General features: G+C 41.7%; 1 protein-coding gene across 1 annotated transcript in view; it reads right to left on the reverse strand.

Annotated features, from left to right (window-relative positions):
- Positions 1-6,477: 6,477 nt before the first annotated feature.
- LOC133795211 (polygalacturonase-like) overlaps positions 6,478-23,764 on the reverse strand; it is a 45,662-nt gene continuing 28,375 nt past the window's right edge. The window contains exons 3-4 of the mRNA XM_062232668.1: positions 7,320-7,787; positions 6,478-7,227 (exon numbers count right to left, since the gene is read on the reverse strand). Coding sequence (XP_062088652.1) covers positions 6,478-7,227; positions 7,320-7,787 — 1,218 coding nt within the window. The remainder of the gene's footprint in view (positions 7,228-7,319; positions 7,788-23,764) is intronic.

Below are 23,764 nucleotides of genomic sequence, written 5' to 3' on the forward strand. Positions count from 1 at the left end.
TTAAAAGGAAAATAATAAATTTATTTTTTGAATTTGTGATGTGGCACTCTTTTGCATGACATGTCCCAATTAATTTTTACCACATTAGCGCCAAGGCTAGACTTAACGTCCAAGTACTAACAGATGCAAAAAATCTTTAACGGAATGTAGTTTTACCATTAAAAAATAGCTTAAGTATTTAAGTGCACGAATTAAAACAACTTGAATATTTTAGTCGACAATATCCCTTAATATTATAAGAAATTCTTAGAAGTTTACTAGCTAGTTTTTCGAGAAGAAAGATGACTCTTATTATTACTTGGAAATAAATATATATGTATTATTTTTTGAATTGATATATTACAAGTCAAAACAAGAAATGCTTTTATAATTTTAATCTTCATCTTGAGTGGGTAATCCTTACGGAGAACTAATTTATTTAACAAATAAATTTTAAATTAAAATTTTAAAATAAAAATCCTAAATTATATATAAATTAAAATATAAGAAATTTACATCTCCAATCTCTTCTCTCTCTATCCAACCAACTTATACTTTTATTATTTTTTAGGTTTTTTTTTTCTTTTTTTAAAAGTTGCTCTCTTTCCTTATTCTCCTTAACTTCAAAAATCTTTTATAGTCACACCGCTAGTCAGTTGGGCTTAAGAGTGTTACAATTGCGACCTACTCTTCAAGGTGATCATTTTGATATGTGGAAATCATATGTTTTTTCGCACAACAAGAAAAAGAAGACTTTTACTTCGGTTTTTAAGTTGGATTTACTTCGGTTTTCGCTAAAATTCGAAACCGCAGTAGTTCGGAGGGAAGTAAAAAGTAGTTAAAAACCGAAGTGAAAAATAGGCTTTCTACTTCAGTTATTATGTAAAAAGCGAAGTAGAAAGTGGGGATTCTACTTCGGTTTTTACATAATAACCGAAGTAGAAAGTGGGGTACGCTTCCTTGGTGGGCACTTTCTACTTCGGTTATTATGTAAAAACCGAAGTAGAATCACCACTTTCTACTTTGGTTTTTACATAATAACCGAAGTAGAAAGCCTCCCTTTTTTAATAATTATTTCTAATTATTTTTAAATGGCTCAATTCTTTTTTTTTTTTTTTTGCCCTAATTTTTTTTAAATAGTCTAATTATATGAATTTATAGTTATATATATTTTTACAATTGAAATTGGTTTATTTTCATTTAATTTATAACAGAAATAAAAATCACAAAATTTATACACTTAGAATTAAAATTCTTATAAAATAAAATATTTATACATTCACATAATTGTTAAATAGAATAACATAATCATTCATATATACATTCACATAATTGTAATTAAGTAAAATAGCCTAAACATTTATATATGCATTCACATAAAACTAAATGTATGTATAAACAAAATAGCCTTACTAATAAATTGAAATCATCAATCGGCTTAACTATTCTTGTTGGATTGGCAAGATGTCCTCCCGACCCTTGGCGAAAATTTGGATACTAGTAACTTTGTCATTTAATTCATTCTACGAAACAAACGAATGATAGATTAAATTAGTAACTTGTAACAACACTTAAAAAAAATTCCTACTTTGCTTTAAAACACTTACAACTTTTTCTTCAATTTTTTTGTCCAAATTATATTCGACAAGAGTCTTCTTCGTTTCTCGCGCTCTTATCCAAATTTCATATCCCTCTACATCTTCCACTCCTAGTTCTTTTTTCTAGGACATCCAACATAATTGAAGTTTAATTATTAAATTTTCCTAAGTCTAACAAAAATTCAGCAGCATAACAACTGCATTTTAACATCTCCAAAATTTTTAAAAACTTGTAAATAACACACAAAATATCTCGACATAGTGTGCGAATTGAAAAAGGAAAACAATTAATAAAATCTATATAAAATTGGCAGAGTTTCTTTTGTTTTTGTAGCATATCCCAATTTTATAATTATATATAAATTCAACACAAACAAATACAAAATTAACACACATAATTCCATCCTTATATCACCGCCAACAACAAATTTCCCAGAACATACTTCACTAAAGTAAAACATGCATGATTTAACTCTAATTTTATAAATAAATATTGCAATAGTAATAAATAAAATTTAAAGATTACTCACCTCCAATATTACTCTTGAAGTCATCCAAAATCAATACCAAATTGGCAACTAAATCAACAACCCTACTAAAAAGCTTAAACAAAAACAAATAAAAATCAATTACATAATTAATTAAACTAGTTACATAATCATCAAACAACATATCAAGCTAGCTAGTTATAGAAAATAAAAAACAAATGTCACTAATAATTCAAACATTTCATGTTCTAACATTGGCAACAATATTACCTACTGAAGCTATGTTTATAAATTTAAATAGCAAGTCACAACAATTTTTAAATTTTACTAATATATATAATTAATAACATTATATAAAATAACAAAATAAATAAAAAAAATATAACACAAATATACTAAAAAATAAGTATTAAATTCGGAATAATATAAAAAAAAAATTAACACAAACAAAGTTTTAAGGTAACAAACCTTCTTTGATGTTCAAAATAACCTCTAAATCAATATTATTAGCAACTCTAAAACCTATATATAATAAATACATTATATCTATAAGAAAAAAAAATCTGAAAATAATATAGAAAAAAAAATCATACAAACAAAGATTTAGTGATTCATACCTTTTTTGAAGCTCAAGAACACATTTTAATGTAAGAAAACCAGTCAAAACCCAATAACAATACCCATTTTCGGACCCTAAAAATACCCAATCTTTATTCTCTCCCTCAAAAATAAAAATGAAACTAGTATTTCTGTTTTTAAGTAAGAAAAAGGGTTTCAAATGGTAAAAAGAACATAAAAAATGTTATATTTAGTAAAACTCTCGTGGGAGTACGACAACAATTGAGGTTTTATGGGTTTGGCGTTTGGAATTTTTGCTTCAGAGAGACGAATAAGGCGAGAGCTATATATTAAGGGTATTAAAACTCTTTTACTTCGGTTCTTATATAAAAACCGAAGTAGAAAGTACCCTTTTTACTTCGGTTTTTATATAAGAACCGAAGTAGAAAGTACTATTTCTACTTTGGTTTTTATATAAGAATCGAAGTAAAAGCCTTCAGGGCCGCGTTTGGTTTGCTCCACTTTTCACTTCGGTTTTTTCATAAAAACCGAAGTGAAAAGCCCCAATATAGTGTGCAAACCAAACATGGCCTTTGCTCATTTTCTATTTTAATTTTGTTTTTTTAAGAAACCGAAGTAATAGCCTATTTTTATGTTCTACTGTTCCCAAAAGTGAAGTAAAAACTCATTGAAAGGCTTTTACTTCAGTTTTTTTATATTCTATGTATAAAAAACAAAGTAAAAGCCTATATTTCTAGTAGTGTAAAAGCCTTCGCCATAGAAGATAACCAGAACAAAAAGCAACATTTTAGTCTCTTTTTATATTTTGTTAACTAAAAAGTAACTAAATTTTAAGCTTACACAAAATTTAATATACCAAAAAGTGTATTCTTATTTTACATTTAAAATTTACCCATATCTAAACATTTTAAGTAATTTTTTTAAAATAATTTTTTTAGGATATTGTTTGATAACTTTTAAATAGAACATAAAAATATTATTTTTGGTAACTCGCTAAGTTCGTTGATTGCTTTAAATTTGTGGCATACCCAAAAATTTAGTCACATATCAAAATGTAACCAATTGGTATCTTAAATGATTTTAAAAGCAACTTAAATGTAGCTTTTAAATGTAACTACGCAGTATACTAAATATATAGTATCATTTTTTTAATAAGCTATTCATGTTAACTTGGAATAATAAGAGTAACTTTTTATACTATATTATAACTAATTCGTTCCTAAAATAGACTTGAAGGTAACGTAAAAGTATCTTAAATAATAAGATATGTAAATTACATGAGTGACTAAAATCATTTAAATTTTCATTTAAAAGTTACCGTATAGTATACTAAATTTATTTTTATATTCATATACTATATGGTAATTTATTATACTATATAACAACTCATTAGTTTCTAAAATAAACTTGAAGGTCACCAAAATATATCTCAAATAATAAGATACCATAATATAACCTAAAAATAACTAATTGATATATTAAGATGTTTACAAATAAGTTTTGGAGGTAATAAACAAAATGTACAACCAAAATGTAACTTTTTACAATAAAAAAAACAAAACAAATATTGGGAAGTGGGATTTCTTTTTTTTTTTTCTTTCTTTCAAAATCTAGTATGTTATGCTAATGTGGCTCTGATATTTGTGTAAAAAAATTGGTTGAAGGTAATTTCGTAAATATTTTAGATTCTATGTATATAAATGTAAAAATCCCTTTTAAAATATTGCACAATATTTTGATTTCAAATACGAAATATTATCCCAAATAAAATTTAAAATATTAAAAAAATTACTAATATACTACAATAACACATAAAAAAAAATATAAAATACGTATAAAATATTACAAAAATATATAAAATCTTAAACGGGCCTCGTCGAGGTGGGGATGGTGGAGCCCGTTTAGTACGATGGATTGGACTAGAGAAAGGAATAAACTAAAGTAGAAAGGATTAGTTGAATTTATTTATATGTTTGGTACTAGACTCGATCAGACTACTTTTTTAAAATAAAAATTATAAAAAAATGAATTATAAAATTAACATAATAAAAATATTGATATTTAAAAAAAACAATTTCATTTAAAATAAATAATTTTTACTGTAGAAGTGATTTCCTACAATTGATTAGACGGGCACCAGCAACCTGTCAAGAACAAAGAGAAAGAGACGAGAGTTCAATTGAGAGCACCAGTGAGGTGTCAGCCAAAGGGACTCCGACGCTCAAGTTAGTCGGGTTGTAATGAAAGCTAATTGAAAACAATAAAATTATGATATAAATAATGAAATAACGATGGATGGATGAGTAGTAGAATGGTTAGAGTGACGATGGCGATGACGGAGGGGTCGAGCGATGGGGTCAAGTCCAATTAGACTAACTGACTTGTCTTGCTTGACTGGATCGCTCAGAAAAAGAGTAGCCTTCGTTTCAATTAGAGAGTAAAGAGAGTCAAGTGATTATCCGATCCCCCATTCTCAACCATTGATGGTCTTATTTATTGTCCTCCTTTTCGTTCCGTTCTCCTCTGTCTTTTTGATTCATTTGACTCGCTCCAAGTGGTTTCTTTCCGAAATTCTCGACGAATGTGGTTGGCGCCTTGATTGTTTCAAGGTCCCTGGCTGACTGAGCGTATCCAGGTTCTGGTTGGGGTTCGGGTATGATTTTGGGCGTTTGGATGGCACATTGTATATGCGAGTCTATTTACATGGGTTTGGGCCTTATTGGCTAATTAGGATAGCTTATTGAGCTGACTGACTGTTTGTTTGACTTTTTTTTATCAAGCAGACAGATTTTGTCTACTACATTTACTAAAATACTTAAACGGTCACTTGGCAAGATAGTTTTTTTTAAATTATTTTGCATTTTACCTTAATCTAGATATTTTTTTTTTGTAAAATACCTTTCGATACTTTAGACAACTGGTCGAAAAATATAAACAATTGGTTGAAATTTTTAGAGAGGAGATCGAATTTTTAGATAGAGGGTATTTTATAAAGAATTATAAAAACTAAAATAAAGTACAAAATAATTTTTAAAAAATTGGACATTTGTCAATTAATTATTTAAAATAAATATATTAATATTTTAAAATTAATTATTAAAAATATTATATATAAATTAAAAAAAGAATAAAATATAATGAAATGTTTACAGAAAAAACTCAATGTTTAAATATAAAAAATAGAGTACAACTTAAGTTGGGTTATATATGCAATGTGCATTGTTTTCAATAAATCTAGTTCACTTTTTTGTACCAAAAGTGAAATTAAGATATATTATCGCAATTTTAATTCTTATCCCCCTAACATATAAGGCCCAAAGGATTTAAAATTATTCTAGTCTAGCCTCCTTCGTCATTTATTAGACGGGATTTCCCGCCCCATCGGTGGTCCTCGTGGGAAAAATATGCCTACCTTACAAGACTCACAAGATCCAAATCTATATTTATTTCCCTAAAAGAATTCTATGTGCAAAGCATATGACGTTGACTTCGAAATTTTAAGTCTGATTTCCAATTAACATTCGCACTGTGTAATTCTTATCTGTAGAATATCCTTGTAGCTGTAGGTAGACGATCAGAAATGAAAACATTTACAATAATAATTTTAAACATTGACAAATTAATAAGATAGAAGAAACATAAATGAAAGAAAATGATATAGTACTATAAAATTAGAGACTAATTATGTATAATAAGAAACTAATATGCAAGGCCAGGCCAGACCAAGGTGGAATGAATTAAGCAAAGCACCCTGTCCCTGATGTTCACGCCACGGGCTCAAGCAAATTACAATAATAGTGAACTGTAAATCTATAATCAGATGATGATGGTGATTACAAACAACTTGAAGGCTGGATCATCCCAGAAGCGGTTCCGGCGGCGTGGCTACAAGAAGCTTGTGCAGTAGTAATCCGATTGTTATTGTTGAAAGTAAGCTTCACATCCTGCAACTGGATTCTGCTACATGGATTTACAGCGCTGCAATCGAACTTCACCGCCACCTCCGTCGCTGAGGTCCCGTGAATGTCTTGGTACGTCACATCGCTCACTTTCACCCCCGACACCTTCCCCGGGCACCCGTCGTTTCTCGGGCAGTAATTCTGGTCGATCACGATTGGATTCTGAACGTTCACCATCGCCACATGCTGGAACACAATCTTCCTCGCGAACCCGCTGCTCTCCCTCCCCCACGACTTTATCCTCACCCCGTTTTGGGTCCCCCTAAACGTCACCGTTCTCACCGTCACGTTCTGGACGCCGGCCTCCGTGGCGTCCTTTCCCAGGCTCCCTATGCTGATTCCGTGGCCGGGTCCACACGTCACGCTCTCGATCCAAAGGTTGGCGGTGCCGGGGCCTATGGATACGCAGTCGTCTCCTGTTCCGATCTTGGTGTTGAGGATTGTGACGCCGGTGGAGAGCTGAACGTGGATGCCATCGGTGTTGGGGCTGTTTCCGGGGGCCGTGATCTTGACGCCTTGTAGTTTAACGTTGTTGCAACCGTTGATGACGATGTGGAACATCTGGCTGTTAAGGGAAGTTACTCCTAAGACTTTTACGTTGTTTGAGTTGGAAAATCCCAGCGTCTGTAACAGTATACATTAGTTATTAGTTCATTATTATAATGAAGTGAAAAAGTCAAATATATGTATAATAGAGTAGTGTGAGACAGTCGTACCGTGGCTCCGGGGGGGCAATTAGTCTTGGGTGAGTTCTTGCAGTTCCAGAGAGAAGTGCCTTGACCGTCAAGGATTCCGCCAGAAATGGTAACCCCATTGACATACTGAAAGAGGATCCAATTAGCAGCGTTGCCAATGAGCCGGTAGTCAGTTGGTGCGACCAGTGTTCCTGCAATGCGGAAGGTGATAGCCTTGTTCTTGCATTGCCCACTGAACACCACATTCTTCAGCAAGAACCTCCCTGGGGGCACGTATACCACCGCCGGATTGGTGGAACTACAGGCTTTGCCCCATGCTGCCAGGAACGCCTTGCTGGACTCTGTCTTCCCGTCGCCTTTGCCTCCTAAACTCACCACGTTGTATGTCGACACCACTACTGGTGCTGCTGCGGCTGCTCTGCTTCCTAACAGCAAGGCCACCGCACACACTACAACAACAGCAACAACCAATTCTAAGGATCTTCCCATCTGATTATTATAATAAAAAAGTTACGGAGATAATTGTGTCTAATTATTATGTATGTGAATGAGATTGGAAGAGGGTATTTATATATATAAAGAGAAGAGAGATTGAGTAGTAGTTTTGAAGAAGTTGAAGGGTTTTGAGGCTGTATTTATAGACACTTCATATTGATGATGTATTTATACATATATAAAAAAAAAATTGTTTTGGTTATATATATATGGATAGAATGATTCTATATCGAAAGATGTGATTCTTTTAGTTCCTTATTAGAAAAACTTTGCCTAGCTCCTTTTAGCTTAATTTGCGGTAATTCTTTTTTAATAATAATACCAATTTGAATGCCATCTGGGGATTACAACTACTTGTCCACAAAGAAAGGTTACAATTGTATAAAGTATGTGTGTATACAGTACAACTACTCAAAAGAAAAGAAAAGAAAAGAAAAGAAAAGTGTATCTTAGGGAAATTTCACTATTTATGCTTAATAATCTCTATTATTACAAAAAAAAATAGTACCACTATTTCCACTTCATTTTGATGCTAAACATTTCTCATCTACCCAAAAATATTCCTTTCATTATATCAAGAACACCAAAACTCTCTCCTCCTCTCTCTTTCTATTTCTCTCTCACGAAACCCTCACCAACACCCGCGATGAGTGACAAATTTATTGCTGAAATTGTTGTTATTCATCTCTATTATCTTTATAAAGATCACAATATCAAAGACAACATTCATTTTGAGGGATTTTGGAGAAGAAAAATCATGGGTAAGAAGATTGTTCATTTTTTTATGTTTGGTATTGTTTGTTTTTTTTTTTTGCTATTTCAAACAAATCTGAGCCTATATTAGTGTGTTTTTTGGGTTTGTTAGAGAGAATTCGCAATCTATGTTATTCTGGGTTTTCTATGTTTTCTGCAACATTTTTGCTCGATAGGAGCTTGATAGGGGCTCGATGATATGTAGAAGACTGTTGAGTTGTGAGCTGGATGCTGCTTGATAGTGGCTCGATCGATAAGTTTAGCATTTATTTCTCGATAGTGCTCGATGGTAACTCGATAGGGGTTTGATTGGACCCTAGGCTATGTGCTTTAATAGTTTCTCGATACGCGCTTGATGGGAGCTTGATAGGGGCTCAATAATAGACAGATGGTGTAGGTTCTGTTAAGATCTCAATGTTGCTCGATTGTGGCTCGATATATGGTGCTCGATAAGGGCATGATGAAATGTTGGTTAGGGTTATGTTCGGTTTAAAAACCTGTTGCTCGATGTAGGTTTGATTATAGCTCAATGGATTTCTTTTTTAAACCTAAAAAAAAATTACAATTTTTTTAACAATTTCTTGGTTTTTTTTCATCACGGGTTCCGTTGTTTACATATTTGTATCCTACAATGGTGTTTGGGAAATAGAATGGATGAAGTGGATTTTCAAGGATGCTCAATGCACGGTGATACCAATGGAGAATAACTTAACGTACTTGTAATTTCTTGACATATTGCACAAGGAACTTCATGTTGATAAAAAGATGTATGGGTTGAAATAGGAGGTTCCTTACACATGCGGCAACCAATTGTTTACACATGTTCATGTTGAAAGTGATCTTGGTGTCCGTGCATTCTTAGGAGTAACAACGAAATAAATGATTGCCTTGTGTGTCACTTCTATTAAGAAGATTGTCATTTCAGATCCATATTCCACTCTCAGTCCCAATGTTAATAAAGTTCGTATAGTAAGGTGGACACTTTTGTTCCAGAAAGAGATCTTGTAGGAGATCCTGTAGGTACTATTGGTGTTGATCCTGTGGGTACTGTTAGACCCGAGAGAGATCCTGTGGGAGGTCCTATTAGTGACTTGAGGGACAACCAATATGAATATGACCCCTATGTGAATGATGATCCAATAGCTTAATTTTATGAGGGTTCGATGTACGATTTAGAGGCATATTATTGTGCAGAAGTGTTAATTGACAGGTATGATGATTTGCAAGTCGAACAAGTACAAAAACAGCCAATACGTCCTATTGTAAGGGCGAACCTACCAAGTTAAGGACTCCGGACACCTAGGACCAGCTCTAGTCGTCCTGGTGGAACAGAGGATAACATTACAGGGAACGTTATAATATTTTCAAATGAAGATCGCAGAAGATGGAGTGCTCCCATGTTTATGAAAGAAGATATTATTACATGGATATTTTGGTTACTTGCTGAAAGTTTAGCTCCAAATTAAAAATGTGAATAGTCCTAGGATTAAAATGTAATAGTACACAGATACTAAAATTTCCCTTATGATAAATGCCGTGCATATAATAAATCATATATACAGAAACATAAACTAATGATTAATCTAGTACACACTAGTATATTACCTAAATATATATTACCATGCAATGCATCTACAAACTTAAGCTCTGCTGGTACAAGCCTCAGAATCAGCTACTCATCAATTTTAATAAGCTATAGCCTTCAATGATTGGTATGTACTTTCATGTATATATATATATATTCTATATTCATATACATGGTTATGGTGTTTAGCCAACTATAGCTAGGCAGTTAAATATGGAGACGTCACAGCAATTTTATACACATCAAAGCAAACAGCATTAAATTGGTTCGTATATCTTAATTAATAGTTGGCGTATAAGGTTTTGTTTTTATATGTATAATATTAGAAAAACATATATAGGCTACTTTTGAGAGTTATATGACATATTAATGTTAATATTAAATAAAGAATAAAGCTGCGACGGTTATAATAATAAGGATAATAAGAGTCATGAGTCATGACAGAGATATAGCTAAGCGAAACATCCCACATGCCAATAATACTTGCTTGTAATGCCCAAAAAGAAATTTGTGCTTTAATTAAAATGAGATCAATATATATATATATATGCATATATAATAATTAATCATTGCATTCCCTTCTCTTTCTGTTAACTAATTTTGTGTTAATAGACGATCAATCTCCAAATTCCTAAGTTATCAATAGTAATATAAATTTATTAATTGCATTAATGTATTATAAATCATATTGGAATTAACTAAAAGTATGGTTCGTTACCTTGTTTTTATTAGGCAAGATCCAGAAGTTTGAGTGAGAAATTAGTATAAGTACGTAAGGAAATAATTAAAGGGTATATATATATATATATAAATTTGAATTAGGATACAAATAATATTAATTAGAATTAGATTGGGTGAAAAGAAGATTATACTGTGGTCCTCTCCTTGTGGTTCTTGATGTACTACATACCTAATAATCTCACTCTTTTTTTCTTTTGCTATAAATTAAAATTAATAATGAACGGAGCATTAAACGGAGTAGAAATCGGCCTTAACATCATCATCATCATCATCTTCTCTTTTCTTTTCATTTTCTTTTCTTCCTGTAATTTGTTGCTTAATTAATTCTGATTTTCTACCAGACAATTAAAAATATATAGAAAATGATAATAGGTACGTAGGCAGCTAGGGTAGCCATATGTTAATTTGTTGGGATGCGCGTACGTATACGTACTAGTAATTATAATTAGGCGGCTGTTCCTGTATGTGTCAATATGAATACAAATAGGACTTGAGAAGATTTCGCCTCCATCCACGGCACCTCCATTATTTCATCAATTATATGATTGACTAAATAAATATTAAATACATATTGTTATTGTATTTCAATATCTATTTTATGTATATAAAAATTATAAGTATAAGTATGTTGCTTCATTCATGATTTATTAATATACAGGATCCTTTTCCAAGTGCCAAAATTTCATTTGCACTTGATCTAATTATTAATCCGACATTTAATTATAAGCACACAAACCAATGACTAATATTGAATCTTGAATATTATTTGGCAAATTGTTTAAACTATTAATTAATTTATCATACCAATGCCATTGCCATGCATGAACACAGTATATATACTACTATTATTGATCAATTTAAAAATAACTGTATAAATATATACATATATAATGTATATATATGAATAATTATGATCGAATATAAGGGCTCATCCATTTCCATGTGATTTTTGTTGACCTACGCTCTTCTACATTCTATACAAATATATTAGGCTCTTCTTATGCACATGATCTTTATGTTAGGCTAATAATTAAATGATGATATATATATAGTGAATATTGCTAAGGGATATTTATAGTGCCCAACAACGATTAACGCAGTATATATCATAATAATAGAATACTGCATCAAGTGGTATATATGTGCTTTGTGGTTATACTCATATAAATATATATATATATATATGTATACGTAATTTTGCCTATACAAGTTTCTATTACAAACTATACATTAATTTATCTAAAATCTAATTAGTCCACTAATTTCACTATAAGATCGATGTAATATAGAATTATAAATATATAAAAATTAAATAATTAAGATTAATCATTTATAAAATGCATATATAACATAATGATTAGTTCAATATACATATAGGTATAGCATGCATGTATCCAATATATTCAAGTGCATAACTTATGCTTCAAGCACGTGATGTTTATAATTAGATGAAACTATAAGTCAATTGGCTTTTGTGTCAAACTAATTAATTAATTAATTCTTTCAAATAATTTACTGTATTTTATAATACGTATTCACACTTCACATGACTGATGACTGCATTTTGTGCTAGCTAGCTTCACATGTAATCAATTATTATTTCATTTTCTTATCCAAATTATTAGTTGTATTACTATTTATATGTATACGAAGAGATAGTGCTACCAATACTCTTTTCTCTTTCTTTGAAAAATACCACTCTTTTCAAATTAATTTATTAAGCATTATATTGCTATACATGCAAAAGTTGGTTATGAAATATTATAATTGAAACACCGCTATTTCATTTGAAGTTTGAATAATATTTTTAAAAAAAACTATAAATGTATTACAATACTAAAAATATTGCTTGTGTGCGAATGTAAAAGTTTTTTTAAAAAAAAAAGACTTCATTAACACCAACTACAAAGAAATGAGCAAGTCATCCAAAATGGTCTGACTAACAACATGGAGAACAACTTCCACAAAGTATATGTGTTAGTATCTCTAGCTAGGACTAAAAAGAATACCAAGACAGCGACACACGAATACAGAGTTTTAATCTTAGAAACAAGGCCATCAATATCCCGCCAGCCACCATCATGATCCAAGATCAGCTTGACACAGCAAATACAAAAATGGGACGATTAGATGAAAACAAAAAAAAATATTTGAAACACTTTTAGGCCTAAAAGCTTGATTTCTGAAAAAATTGTGTAATAATGATGTTTGTTAAACAGCCAGAAAATAAATCATTGAATTATTTTTGCAATAAACTTATTTATTATTGAATATTTGTGAGTTACTTGGAGTGTTAGAACCGCTCAAATAAGAAAAAATGAAAAAAAAAAAAATAAATAAATTGGCTGTCAGCACCCCTGGCTGCGGCCAGGAGTATCAGTGATTGCGGCCACTGGCCTCTGTCCCCTAGGTCGCAGCTAGGGATAATCAGTGGCCATGGCCACAATGCATTTTTTAGCTTCCAATTTTCACTTTTTTCCAAAAATGTCTCAATCTCTTCCCGCGTGATGTTGTAATCTCCATACACCTAATGGAAGTTAAAAACATGTCTTCAACAACCATATTATATAACAGCTCTGTGAAATTCAAACTCAAATGTGTAACATACAATCTACACATTATTAGGTAATATTTATGAGTTAAATTTGTCACTCTAATATATGTCACATTTGGGCACACACATGTGTCCAGTTTTGTAACTCTCAATAATATGTCAGTGACAAATCACATTTTATCATATTATTTAATCTAACATTATATTATTTAAAATAATATAACAATTATATATTAATCAAGATAAAAATATTTCATTCTTAAATATTTTATAATTTATATTTATTAGATATCATTTTACTTTAGTAAGTTTAAATTAACAAACCACTTTAATATAGAGTTTATTATACATTGTAACATTATTTTTGTATCTCATAGTATTTTTAAATTATAATTGTTATCCCCATTTCATGCGTGGGCTCGGGGCCTTCGTCCAGGCCCATTATCAGGGGCCATGTAGGCACGCGGGCCCGGCCCAAGGCCTCTTGGTATGGAGAGTGTCCATGGAGAAGGGTATAGACCGGGGATTCATGTCCGGGCCCGTTGGAGGGGTCCGGAATGTCCCTCTGGGTCCATCCTCCGAGACGATAGTCCGGGCGGTGTACAGAGCGTCTAGACCACCCGCGGCCTACGTGTCCCGATCCCGAACCCTGATACGGTCCAGGCCTGTGGTAAACGAAGCAGGACAAAGGTAAACGGACCCGGATCACCTCACCCCCGGTTGAAGGGGCCAAGCGTCCAGGACCCTGAAGCCGCCTCACTCCACGTGGGCGTTGTCCCCACTTTTCACCTGCAGAAAAGGCCACCTCGGGATTGCACGCCAATGTGTCAGGTCTGCGTAGCCAAGTACTCTGACTGGTCTTGTCTCCTGAATCGGCCTCGTGACTCGAAGTGATCAGACCAAAAGCGTCGTTTTGTCGGGCGAGACGTAGCTCTAAGGTCAATCGGTTGGGCCTTAGTTGGTTTGGAATTCATGTGTTTTGTACCTCTTGTATTGGGCCTCCACTAGAAAGGCCACATATATCCATTTCTCCGATGGGCCTGGGTCGGACTCGGCCCAGACCCGGTGTTCCGACAAGCCTATAAATATAAGCTACAGAACACTGTAAACTCTCTCGCTTCTTCCACGAGAAAAGGCAGGAACTCTGTCAAAATATAGAGGAAAATCTTCATTGTGAAAGTTTCTTCAAGCTCTAATAATATAGACTCGTGGACTAAGGCTAGTTAACGCCCCAACCACGTAAAAACCCCGTGTTAATCTTCTGTTTTCACTATACTTACTAATAAATATTGGTTATTAATAGAGTTGCCGAAAATCTCGGTTAACAGTTTGGTGCTTTCATTGAGAGCTGAAGGAAGCTAGTGCTAACGTCAGGCCTTTACTACGATGGTGAACACGCGACACACCACCTTCGACCCTACCAACCCAGAGCAGGACAACGGAGACCCGCTGCCTTCGCAGCCTATCCCTTAGGGTCTGCCCGAGGACGTGCCTCCTCAAACATCTCACCAAGATGAGTCACAAGACTACGAAGGTGGGACAGAATACGAAGAGGAAAACAAGGAGTATTATGAAGATGAAAATGAGGGGGAGTACCACGACGAAGCTGCGGATCCCAAGACCCCCCACGACGATCAGCAAGACTTGGAGGTGACCAGACTAAGGCAACAAGTCCTAGATCAGGAAGCCAGGATCGCTGAGCAAGCGGAGGCGCATCGACGGATGCAAGAGTCTCTCCAAGCCCTACAAGCACTCTTCGCCGCGCGGGGTGCGACAGTCAACCCCACAACTGGCCCACTTCCTGAGACGCGGCAACATGCCCCACGAGAGCAAGTCGGGGTCCCCAGAGGGGCCAGCCTTGTCCCTCCCCCGGAGCCTTTTTCCGAGCCAGCTCAAGGATGCCCGAACAGGGAGCGACGGAAGACCCGGGAAAAGACCACTCCCGTTGCTAAAGTCGGGGCCCGTTCCCGGCCGCTACCTAGGAAAGAAAAGGTGCGCCCCGTCCCAGGACGAGGCCGCCTGATCGATCCGCAGGGGACGCGGCCGCGAAATACACAGCCCCGACACGCCCCAGGGCGAGACGGGCGGGAAAGGTCTTTGCACCCAAGTACCTCGGTTAACAAAAACTGTCGGGAACGACCTCGCTGCGAGGAACGTCACACCCTCAGTTCGGAGGACGACACTTCCCGGATAGATTTACGCGATGGACTGAACGCCCGGAAAGAGCGGGCCCGCATGGAAAAGATCCTCCTCCGAAACGGCGACCTCAGAAACAACATCAACGACAGGAGGAACGAGAGAATCCCCCTGGAGGATGGCACGGCCACGCAACTCATGGAGCAGATGGGCGCATTGAAAAAGGTCACGAATCGCCTGGTCCGCAAGCAAGAAGGCGCAGACACCGACTCTGACGAAGAGGATAAAGAGCCTTGCGCAAGGCACATCCTGGACGCCGTACTCCCCAAGGGGTTCAAGATGCCAAGTCTCGCTGCCTATACTGGCAACACCGACCCCAGGGACCATCTGTCCCGGTACAATCGACTCATGAAAGTGGCCCATGTCAGCGACGACGGCAAATGCCTCTGCTTCTCGATCACTTTGGGCGGTCCCGCTGAAGAGTGGTGGAAGAGGCTTAAACTAGGGTCCATCCAATCCTGGTCCGGGCTGCAGTCAGCATTTCGAAAGCAGTTCATGGCCGCCATGAGGATGGATATGCAAATCAGCGCTCTCGCCAATATTAAGTAACTCCCCGCGGAGACATTGAGAGCCTACATCCAGCGCTTTACTGAGGAGGCCTCCAAGAAGAAAGTCGACGACGGACAGCGCCTGGTGGCACTGCAATCCGGGATCCGGGCCGGGTCCCCCCTTTGGGATGACATGCAGCACAGCAAGGCCGCCACCTTGGAAGAATTCATCAGGAGGGCCCAAGGATTCATCAACTGGGAGGAAGCCCAGATCCAGGCCTTCGGGTGGCCCCCGGCTCCTCATCCCGTCTCTCAGGCGATTCCGGGATATACAGGACAGTTCCCGGCACAGTCCTACACCACGCCCCCCATTTCCCCGGGACCGGCCATCACGCCCGGAATCAGTTACACCCCTACGGTATACGGCCCTGCAGCCTCGAGGTACACCCCGGCCCAGTCAACCCACTTCTCCGGTTATGGCGTCACGCCGGCAGGACACAGCATTGCCCCCGTTGTGGCCCAGCAGTCACAAACGGGAGTGACTAAGGCAAGCGTAAATCCCTCCCGGGGGAAGCGATCAGACAAAGGCCAGAACCGGCCTGAGCCGGCCAAGAAGGGGAAGAGGGGCTACGAGCCCCAATATTCAGAATACACCAACTTGGTGGACACTAGGGAAAACATCTATTTGGCGATAGAGAGGGCGGTCCACTACCGGAAGCCTAGCCCCATGTATAAGGGGGGAAGGAATCCGAGAGACACCAGTAAAAGGTGCGCCTATCTCAAGGACGTGGGCCACACCACCAATGAGTGTCGGCAGCTCAAAGATGAGATTGAAAATCTCATCAAGCTGGGGCACCTCCACCAGTGGGTAAGGATGCCCGTGGGAGTCCCGGGCGTGTCAGCAAGCCCTGGGCAACCCACGGCCTTGGGAACGACTCGGGCATACCCCCCCAGGGAGGGTATGCACAGGGACTTCCAGCGCAGGCCCCTCAGGGGGCCCTCACAGCGCAAGTTCTCGGCCCCGGAATGCCTTATCCCTCCGGGGCAGCACCCCCTCGAGTTGACGGACATGTGGCAACCATCTCGGGCGGACCTCACTTGGGAGGGCCTTCAAGGAATGACCAAAAGCGTTATCTGAGCGAGCTGGACCACGACCAGGAAGTTTGCGCCCTTGTCCAGGCTCCGGCTCAGCGCCCTAAATTGATAAACCTCCCCATCACCTTCACGGAGGACGACACCCGCAACGTCCACTTTCCGCACCATGACCCGCTGGTCATAGACGCTCAAATCGCAAACAAATTGGTGTCCCGCGTGCTGGTGGATGACGGAAGTTCCGTCAATTTGTTGTTCAAACCCGCTTTCACCGCCATTGGCCTGACGGAAGCGGATCTGGCGTCCTGCCCGACCCAAATTTACGGCTTCAACGAAGATGCGCTTCTCCCCATGGGAAAGATCCAGCTGCCGGTTACGCTGGGGGGTGAATTGCAGCACTCGTTCAAGTTCTGCACCTTTGTCGTGGTGGACTGTCCCACCGCTTACAACGTCATCTTTGGTCGGCCTGCACTGGTCGAGTTCGGGGCCATCACCTCCATCCGCCATCTTTGCATGAAGTTCCCATGCGACAACGGAGGGGTAGGGACCGTCCGGGGAGACCAAAAGAGCGCCCGAATGTGCTACCATGTCTCCGCCCGGCCCATATTCATGGTCGGGGAGGAACCCGTCGAACCAGTTCTCCTCCCGCCCGCTGAGAGGATGGTCCGGGAAGAGGACGACCTGGACCCGCGGATAGGGGACGATCGCGCCTTGGAGCCAATGGACGAAATAGAAGAGGTGTGCATTAGCGAAACCGATCCAACCTGGGTCATCCAAGTCGGAAAAAGCCTGCCGGCAGACATTCGGGCCGCCGTCATCACCCAAGTCAAGGATAACCAGGACCTTCTGGCCTGGTCCCACTCCAACATGACCGGGATAGACCGCAATATCATTTGCCACGCGTTGAATATTGACCCAAACGCGACCCCGATCCACCAGAAATGCAGGCCTTTGGGGACGGAGAGGGCCGAGACCCTTAAGTTGGAGGTTGAGAAGCTGTCTTCTATCAACTTCATACGCGAGGCTGTGTACCCCGTGTGGCTGGCCAACCCTGTCCTGGTACCAAAGCCGAACGGGACCTGGAGAACGTGCGTCGACTTCACGGACCTCAACAAAGCCTGTCCGAAGGACTGTTTCCCGCTCCCCCGGATCAACCAAATGGTGGATGCCACGTCCGGGTACGAGATCTTGAGCTTCATGGATGCTTACTCCGGCTACAATCAGATCTCTATGCACGTGGCTGATCAGGAACACACCAGTTTCCAAACCGACAAGGGAATCTATTGCTACATAGTCATGCCTTTCGGACTCAACAATGTCGGAGCAACGTACCAAAGACTCGTCAATCGGATGTTTCGAGCCCAATTAGGACGAAACATGGAGGTATACATCGATGATATGCTGGTCAAGTCTAAGACATCCCGAAACCATTCGGACGACTTGGCGGAGGCTTTCGCGGTTATCCGAAAGTACGGGATGAAGCTAAATCCTAAAAAGTGCACTTTCGGCGTGGCCTCCGGGAAGTTCCTGGGTTTCATAGTAAGTTTCAGGGGAATAGAGGCCAATCCGGATAAGATTAAGGCATTGATCGACATGGCCTCTCCTCAGAAGCACAAGGACATGCAAAGCCTGACGGGGCGAGTAGCCGCCCTGAGCCGTTTCATTTCTAAAGCCACGGACAAGTGCATCCCGTTCTTCAACGTCCTTCGGGGAAGCCAGCGTTTCGAATGGTCGCCCGAATGCGAGGAGGCCTTCCAGAAGCTAAAAGAACACCTGGCCAAAGCCCCGATCCTGGCGAAACCGGTAGAGGGGGAGTCCCTGTATCTATACCTGGCCGTGACCGAGCACGCGATCAGCGCCGCGTTGGTACGAGAGGAAGAAAGGACACAACTCCCGGTATACTACATAAGCAAGCGGTTGCTCGACGCTGAATCTCGATACCCGTTGATCGAAAAGCTGACTTTCTGCCTGCTGATGGCGTCCAGAAAACTTCGACCTTACTTTCAGGCCCACGCCATAAAGGTCTTAACCAATCATCCCCTGCGGCAGGTATTACAGAAGCCCGAGTCATCGGGAAGACTCCTGAAGTGGGCCATGGAGCTAAGCCAGTTCGATATATCTTACGTGCCCAGGGTGTCCATCAAGGGACAGGCCTTGGCCGATTTCATTGTCGAATGCTCCGGGATTTCTCCGGAAGACAATATTCCCGAAGCCCCCGCGACGCCCCTATGGAAAATCTTTGTGGACGGAGCCTCGAACGAGAATGGAGCCGGAGCCGGGATCATCTTGGTTTCACCACAGGGGCACCAACTGCAAAATTTCCTCCGCTTCCAGTTCAAAGCATTGAACAACGAGGCGGAGCATGAAGCTGTCCTAGTTGGCCTGCGCTTGGCCCGGGAGGTAGGGGCAGCGAGCCTGGAAATTTACAGTGATTCCCAGCTAGTCGTCAGACAAATCTCGGGGGAGTATCAGACCAAAGGAGAGAAAATGGCGGCGTACGTAACTCAAGTGAGGGAGCTGTTATAGGCGTTCGCAGTACATTCCATCCGCCAGATCCCCTAGGAGCAGAATGTCTTCGCGGATACACTGGCCAAGCTGGCCACCAACGCCGAATCAGAATTGGCCGGACTGGTCATCTCCCCGTCCCGAGCATCAGGGCCCCCGCCGTCCACGCCGTTGACCACTCCGCATCCTGGATGGGACCGCTGATCCGCTATCTGTCTGCCGGGGAAGTTCCAACCGACTAGGCCACTGCCAGGAAACTCCAATATCAAGTCCACCGCTACGTCATGATGGATGGAAAGCTCTATCGCCGGGGTTTGTCCATGCCTTACCTGAGGTGTGTGTCCAGGACCGATCTAGGCGCCATCATGCATGAGGTGCATGAAGGTTTTTGCGGAGATCACACTGCCGGGCCCAGTCTGTCCAAAAAGATCCTGCGCCAAGGATACTTCTGGCCGACCATGAAGAAAGACTGTATAAATTACGTCTGCAAGTGCGAACAGTGCCAGAGGTACGCGAAGGTCCGTCGGGCCCCCCCGACAGAGATAACCTTGATGAATAGCCCCTGGCCTTTTGCAGTGTGGGGGATCGATCTTGTTGGATCCCTCCCGACCGGGAAAGGGGGGGTAAAGTACACCATTGTGGCTGTGGACTATTACACAAAATGGGTTGAGGCAGAGCCCATGAACACAATCACTTCCAAAAAGGCCTTAGATTTCGTCATAAACAACATAGTGTGTCGGTATGGCCTCCTCTACAAAATCGTGTCCGACAACGGGAAGCAGTTCGACAGCGCCCACTTCACGGATTTTTGCGAAAGGCACGGTATAGTGAAGAGCTTCTCCGCAGTTGCCAGACCTCAGGCAAACGGGCAGGCAGAAGTTGTGAACAAAATCCTAAAGGGGACACTAAAGAAAAAGCTCCAGGCCTGTAAGAGCAAATGGCACGAGGAACTCCCCCGCGTACTATGGGCTTACCGGACGACCGAGCGGACGTCAACCGGCCACACCCCCTACTCTATGGTCTATGGATGCGAAGCCGTCATCCCGATCGAGACGACCGTCCCGCCCCACCGACGTGACACGTATGATCCCGCCCAGAACCACGCCTTACTCCAAGAATCACTAGATCTCATCGAAGAGATCCGGGAAGAGTCGCAGGTGCAACTGAAGATGTATCAAGGCAAGATTGCACAACACTTCAACTCCAAAGTCAGGAGTCGTAAGTTTGAAACCGGCAACTTGGTCTTGCGAAGATTCTTCCCTACCACTCAAGATCTGGGAGTGGGGGTTCTGGGCCCAAATTGGGAGGGGTCGTACGAGATCCAACACGAGGTGTGCCCCGGAACGTACTGCTTAAAGCGGCTCGATGGCTCGGGGGTCCCGCGAGCCTGGAATGCGGAACATCTCCGTAAATACTATCAGTAGTCAGGGAGCCTTTCCCAGTTTAATATTTTCATTATAAACAGTGTACGCCTCAGGGAGAATTTCTTTCAAACAATGGAAATGACGTGTACAAAACGTCATAAAGGGTTATTGTCAAAACTGTGCTAATATTTCTCAAGTGACCCCAGACCTGTCTCCGCTCACTTGCGGGGGGTATCATCCCAGGTATAAGCAAACACCTGGCGGGGCGCAAGCTTAGGCTAGTCCTGGCTCGGACCATAGTTCGGGAGACGCAAACCCCACAGTCCAGCCCCAGACGAACGACATTCGGGGGTGTAAAAGAGGACCGTGCCAAGGCCGGTCCCACCCCAGGCGAACGATGTCCGGGGGTATAAAAGAAAGAGGACCGACCTAAAGGCGGTCCCACCCCGGACAAACGATGCCCAGGGGTATAAAAATGAAGGACCGTGCCCAAGGTCGGTCCCACCCCGGACGAACGATGTCCGTGGGTATAAAAGAGGATCGTGCCCAAGGTCGGTCCCACCCCGGACGAACGATGTCCGGGGGTATAAAAGAGGACCGTACCTAAAGGCGGTCCCACCCCAGACAAACGATGTTCGGGGGTAGAAAATAAAAGAGGACTGTGCCCAAGGCCGGTCTCACCCCGGACGAACGATGTCCGGGGGTATAAAAGAGGACCATGCCAAGGCCGGTCCCACCCCGGGCGAACGATGTCCGGGGGTATAAAAGAGGACCGTGCCTAAGGCCGGTCCCACCCCGGATGAACGATGTCCGGGGGTATAAAAGAGGACCGTGCCAAGGCCGGTCCCACCCCGGGGCGAACGATGTCCGGGGGTATAAAATAAAGAGGACCGACCTAAAGGCGGTCCCACCCCGGACAAACGATGCCTGGGGGTATAAAAACGAAGGACCGTGCCCAAGGCCGGTCCCACCCCGGACGAACGATGTCCGGGGGTATAAAAGAGGACCGTACCTAAAGACGGTCCCACCCCGGACAAACGATGTCCGGGGGTAGAAAATAAAAGAGGACCGTGCCCAAGGCTGGTCCCACCCCGGACGAACGATGTCCGGGGGTATAAAAGAGGACCGTGCCAAGGCCGGTCCCACCCCGGGCGAACGATGTCCGGGGGTATAAAAGAGGACCGTGCCCAAGGCCGGTCCCACCCCAGACGAACAATGTCCGGGGGTATAAAAGAGGACCATGCCAAGGTCGGTCCCACCCCGGGCGAACGATGTTCGGGGGTATAAAATAAAGAGGACCGACCTAAAGGCTGTCCCACCTCGGACAAACGATGTTCGGGGGTATAAAAACGAAGGACCGAGCCCAAGGCCGGTCCCACCCCGGACGAACGATGTCCGGGGGTATAAAAGAGGACCGTACCTAAAGGCGGTCCCACCCCGGACAAACGATGTCCGGGGTTAGAAAATAAAAGAGGGCCGTGCCCAAGGCCGGTCCCACTCCGGACGAACGATGTCCGGGGGTATAAAAGAGGACCGTGCCAAGGCCGGTCCCACCCCGAGCGAACGATGTCCGGGGGTATAAAAGAGGACCGTGCCCAAGGCCGGTCCCACCCCAGACGAACGATGTCCGGGGGTATAAAAGAGGACCGTGCCAAGGCCGGTCCCACCCCGGGCGAACGATGTCCAGGGGTATAAAATAAAGAGGACCGACCTAAAGGCGGTCCCACCCTGGACAAACGATGTCCGGGGGTATAAAAACGAAGGACCGAGCCCAAGGCTAGTCCCACCCCGGACGAACGATGTCCAGGGGTATAAAAGAGGACCATACCTAAAGGCTGTCCCACCCCGGACAAACGATGTCCGGGGGTAGAATATAAAAGAGGACCGTGCCCAAGGCCGGTCCCACCCCGGACGAACGATGTCCGGGGGTATAAAAGAGGGCCGTGCCAAGGCCGGTCCCACCCCGGGCGAACGATGTCCGGGGGTATAAAAGAGGACCGTGCCCAAGGTCGGTCCCACCTCGGATGAACGATGTCCGGGGGTATAAAAGAGGACCATGCCAAGGCCGGTCCCACCCCAGGCGAACGATGTCCGGGGGTATAAAATAAAGAGGGCCGACCTAAAGGCGGTCCCACCGCGGACAAACAATGTCCGGGGGTATAAAAACGAAGGACCGAGCCCAAGGTTGGTCCCAACCCGGACGAGCGATGTCCGGGGGTATAAAAGAGGACCGTGCCCAAGGCTGGTCCACCCCCGGACGAACGATGTTCGAGGGTGTAAAAGAGGACCGTGCCAAGGCCGGTCCAGCCCCGGACGACACGGTGTCCGAGGGTATAAAATAGAGGACCGACCCAAAGCCAGTCCCACCCCGGGCGAACGACGTCCGAGAGTATAAAACAGATGATCGGGCCCAAAGCCGATCCCGCCCGGACGAACGATGTCCGGGAGTATTGTCGGTCCCGTCCTGGACAAGTGATGTCCAGGGGAGCAAAATAAAGAGGACGGAGCTCAGGGCTCGTCCGGTCCGGACAAATTATGTCCGGGATATAAAAGCATCCGGTTTATCCCAGGGCAAAGCCAGGGCCTAAAACTGGTAAAAGGAGAACAGGACTCCAGGTTAAACCAAGCCACGAGGGCCCTGGACTGGGTGCCAGGATTAGAAACTTGGAAAGTTAAGGTGTTGGGTCTAGTCC

The sequence above is a fragment of the Humulus lupulus genome, chromosome 8 (assembly GCF_963169125.1).
Source record: "Humulus lupulus chromosome 8, drHumLupu1.1, whole genome shotgun sequence".
Taxonomy (NCBI): domain Eukaryota; kingdom Viridiplantae; phylum Streptophyta; class Magnoliopsida; order Rosales; family Cannabaceae; genus Humulus; species Humulus lupulus.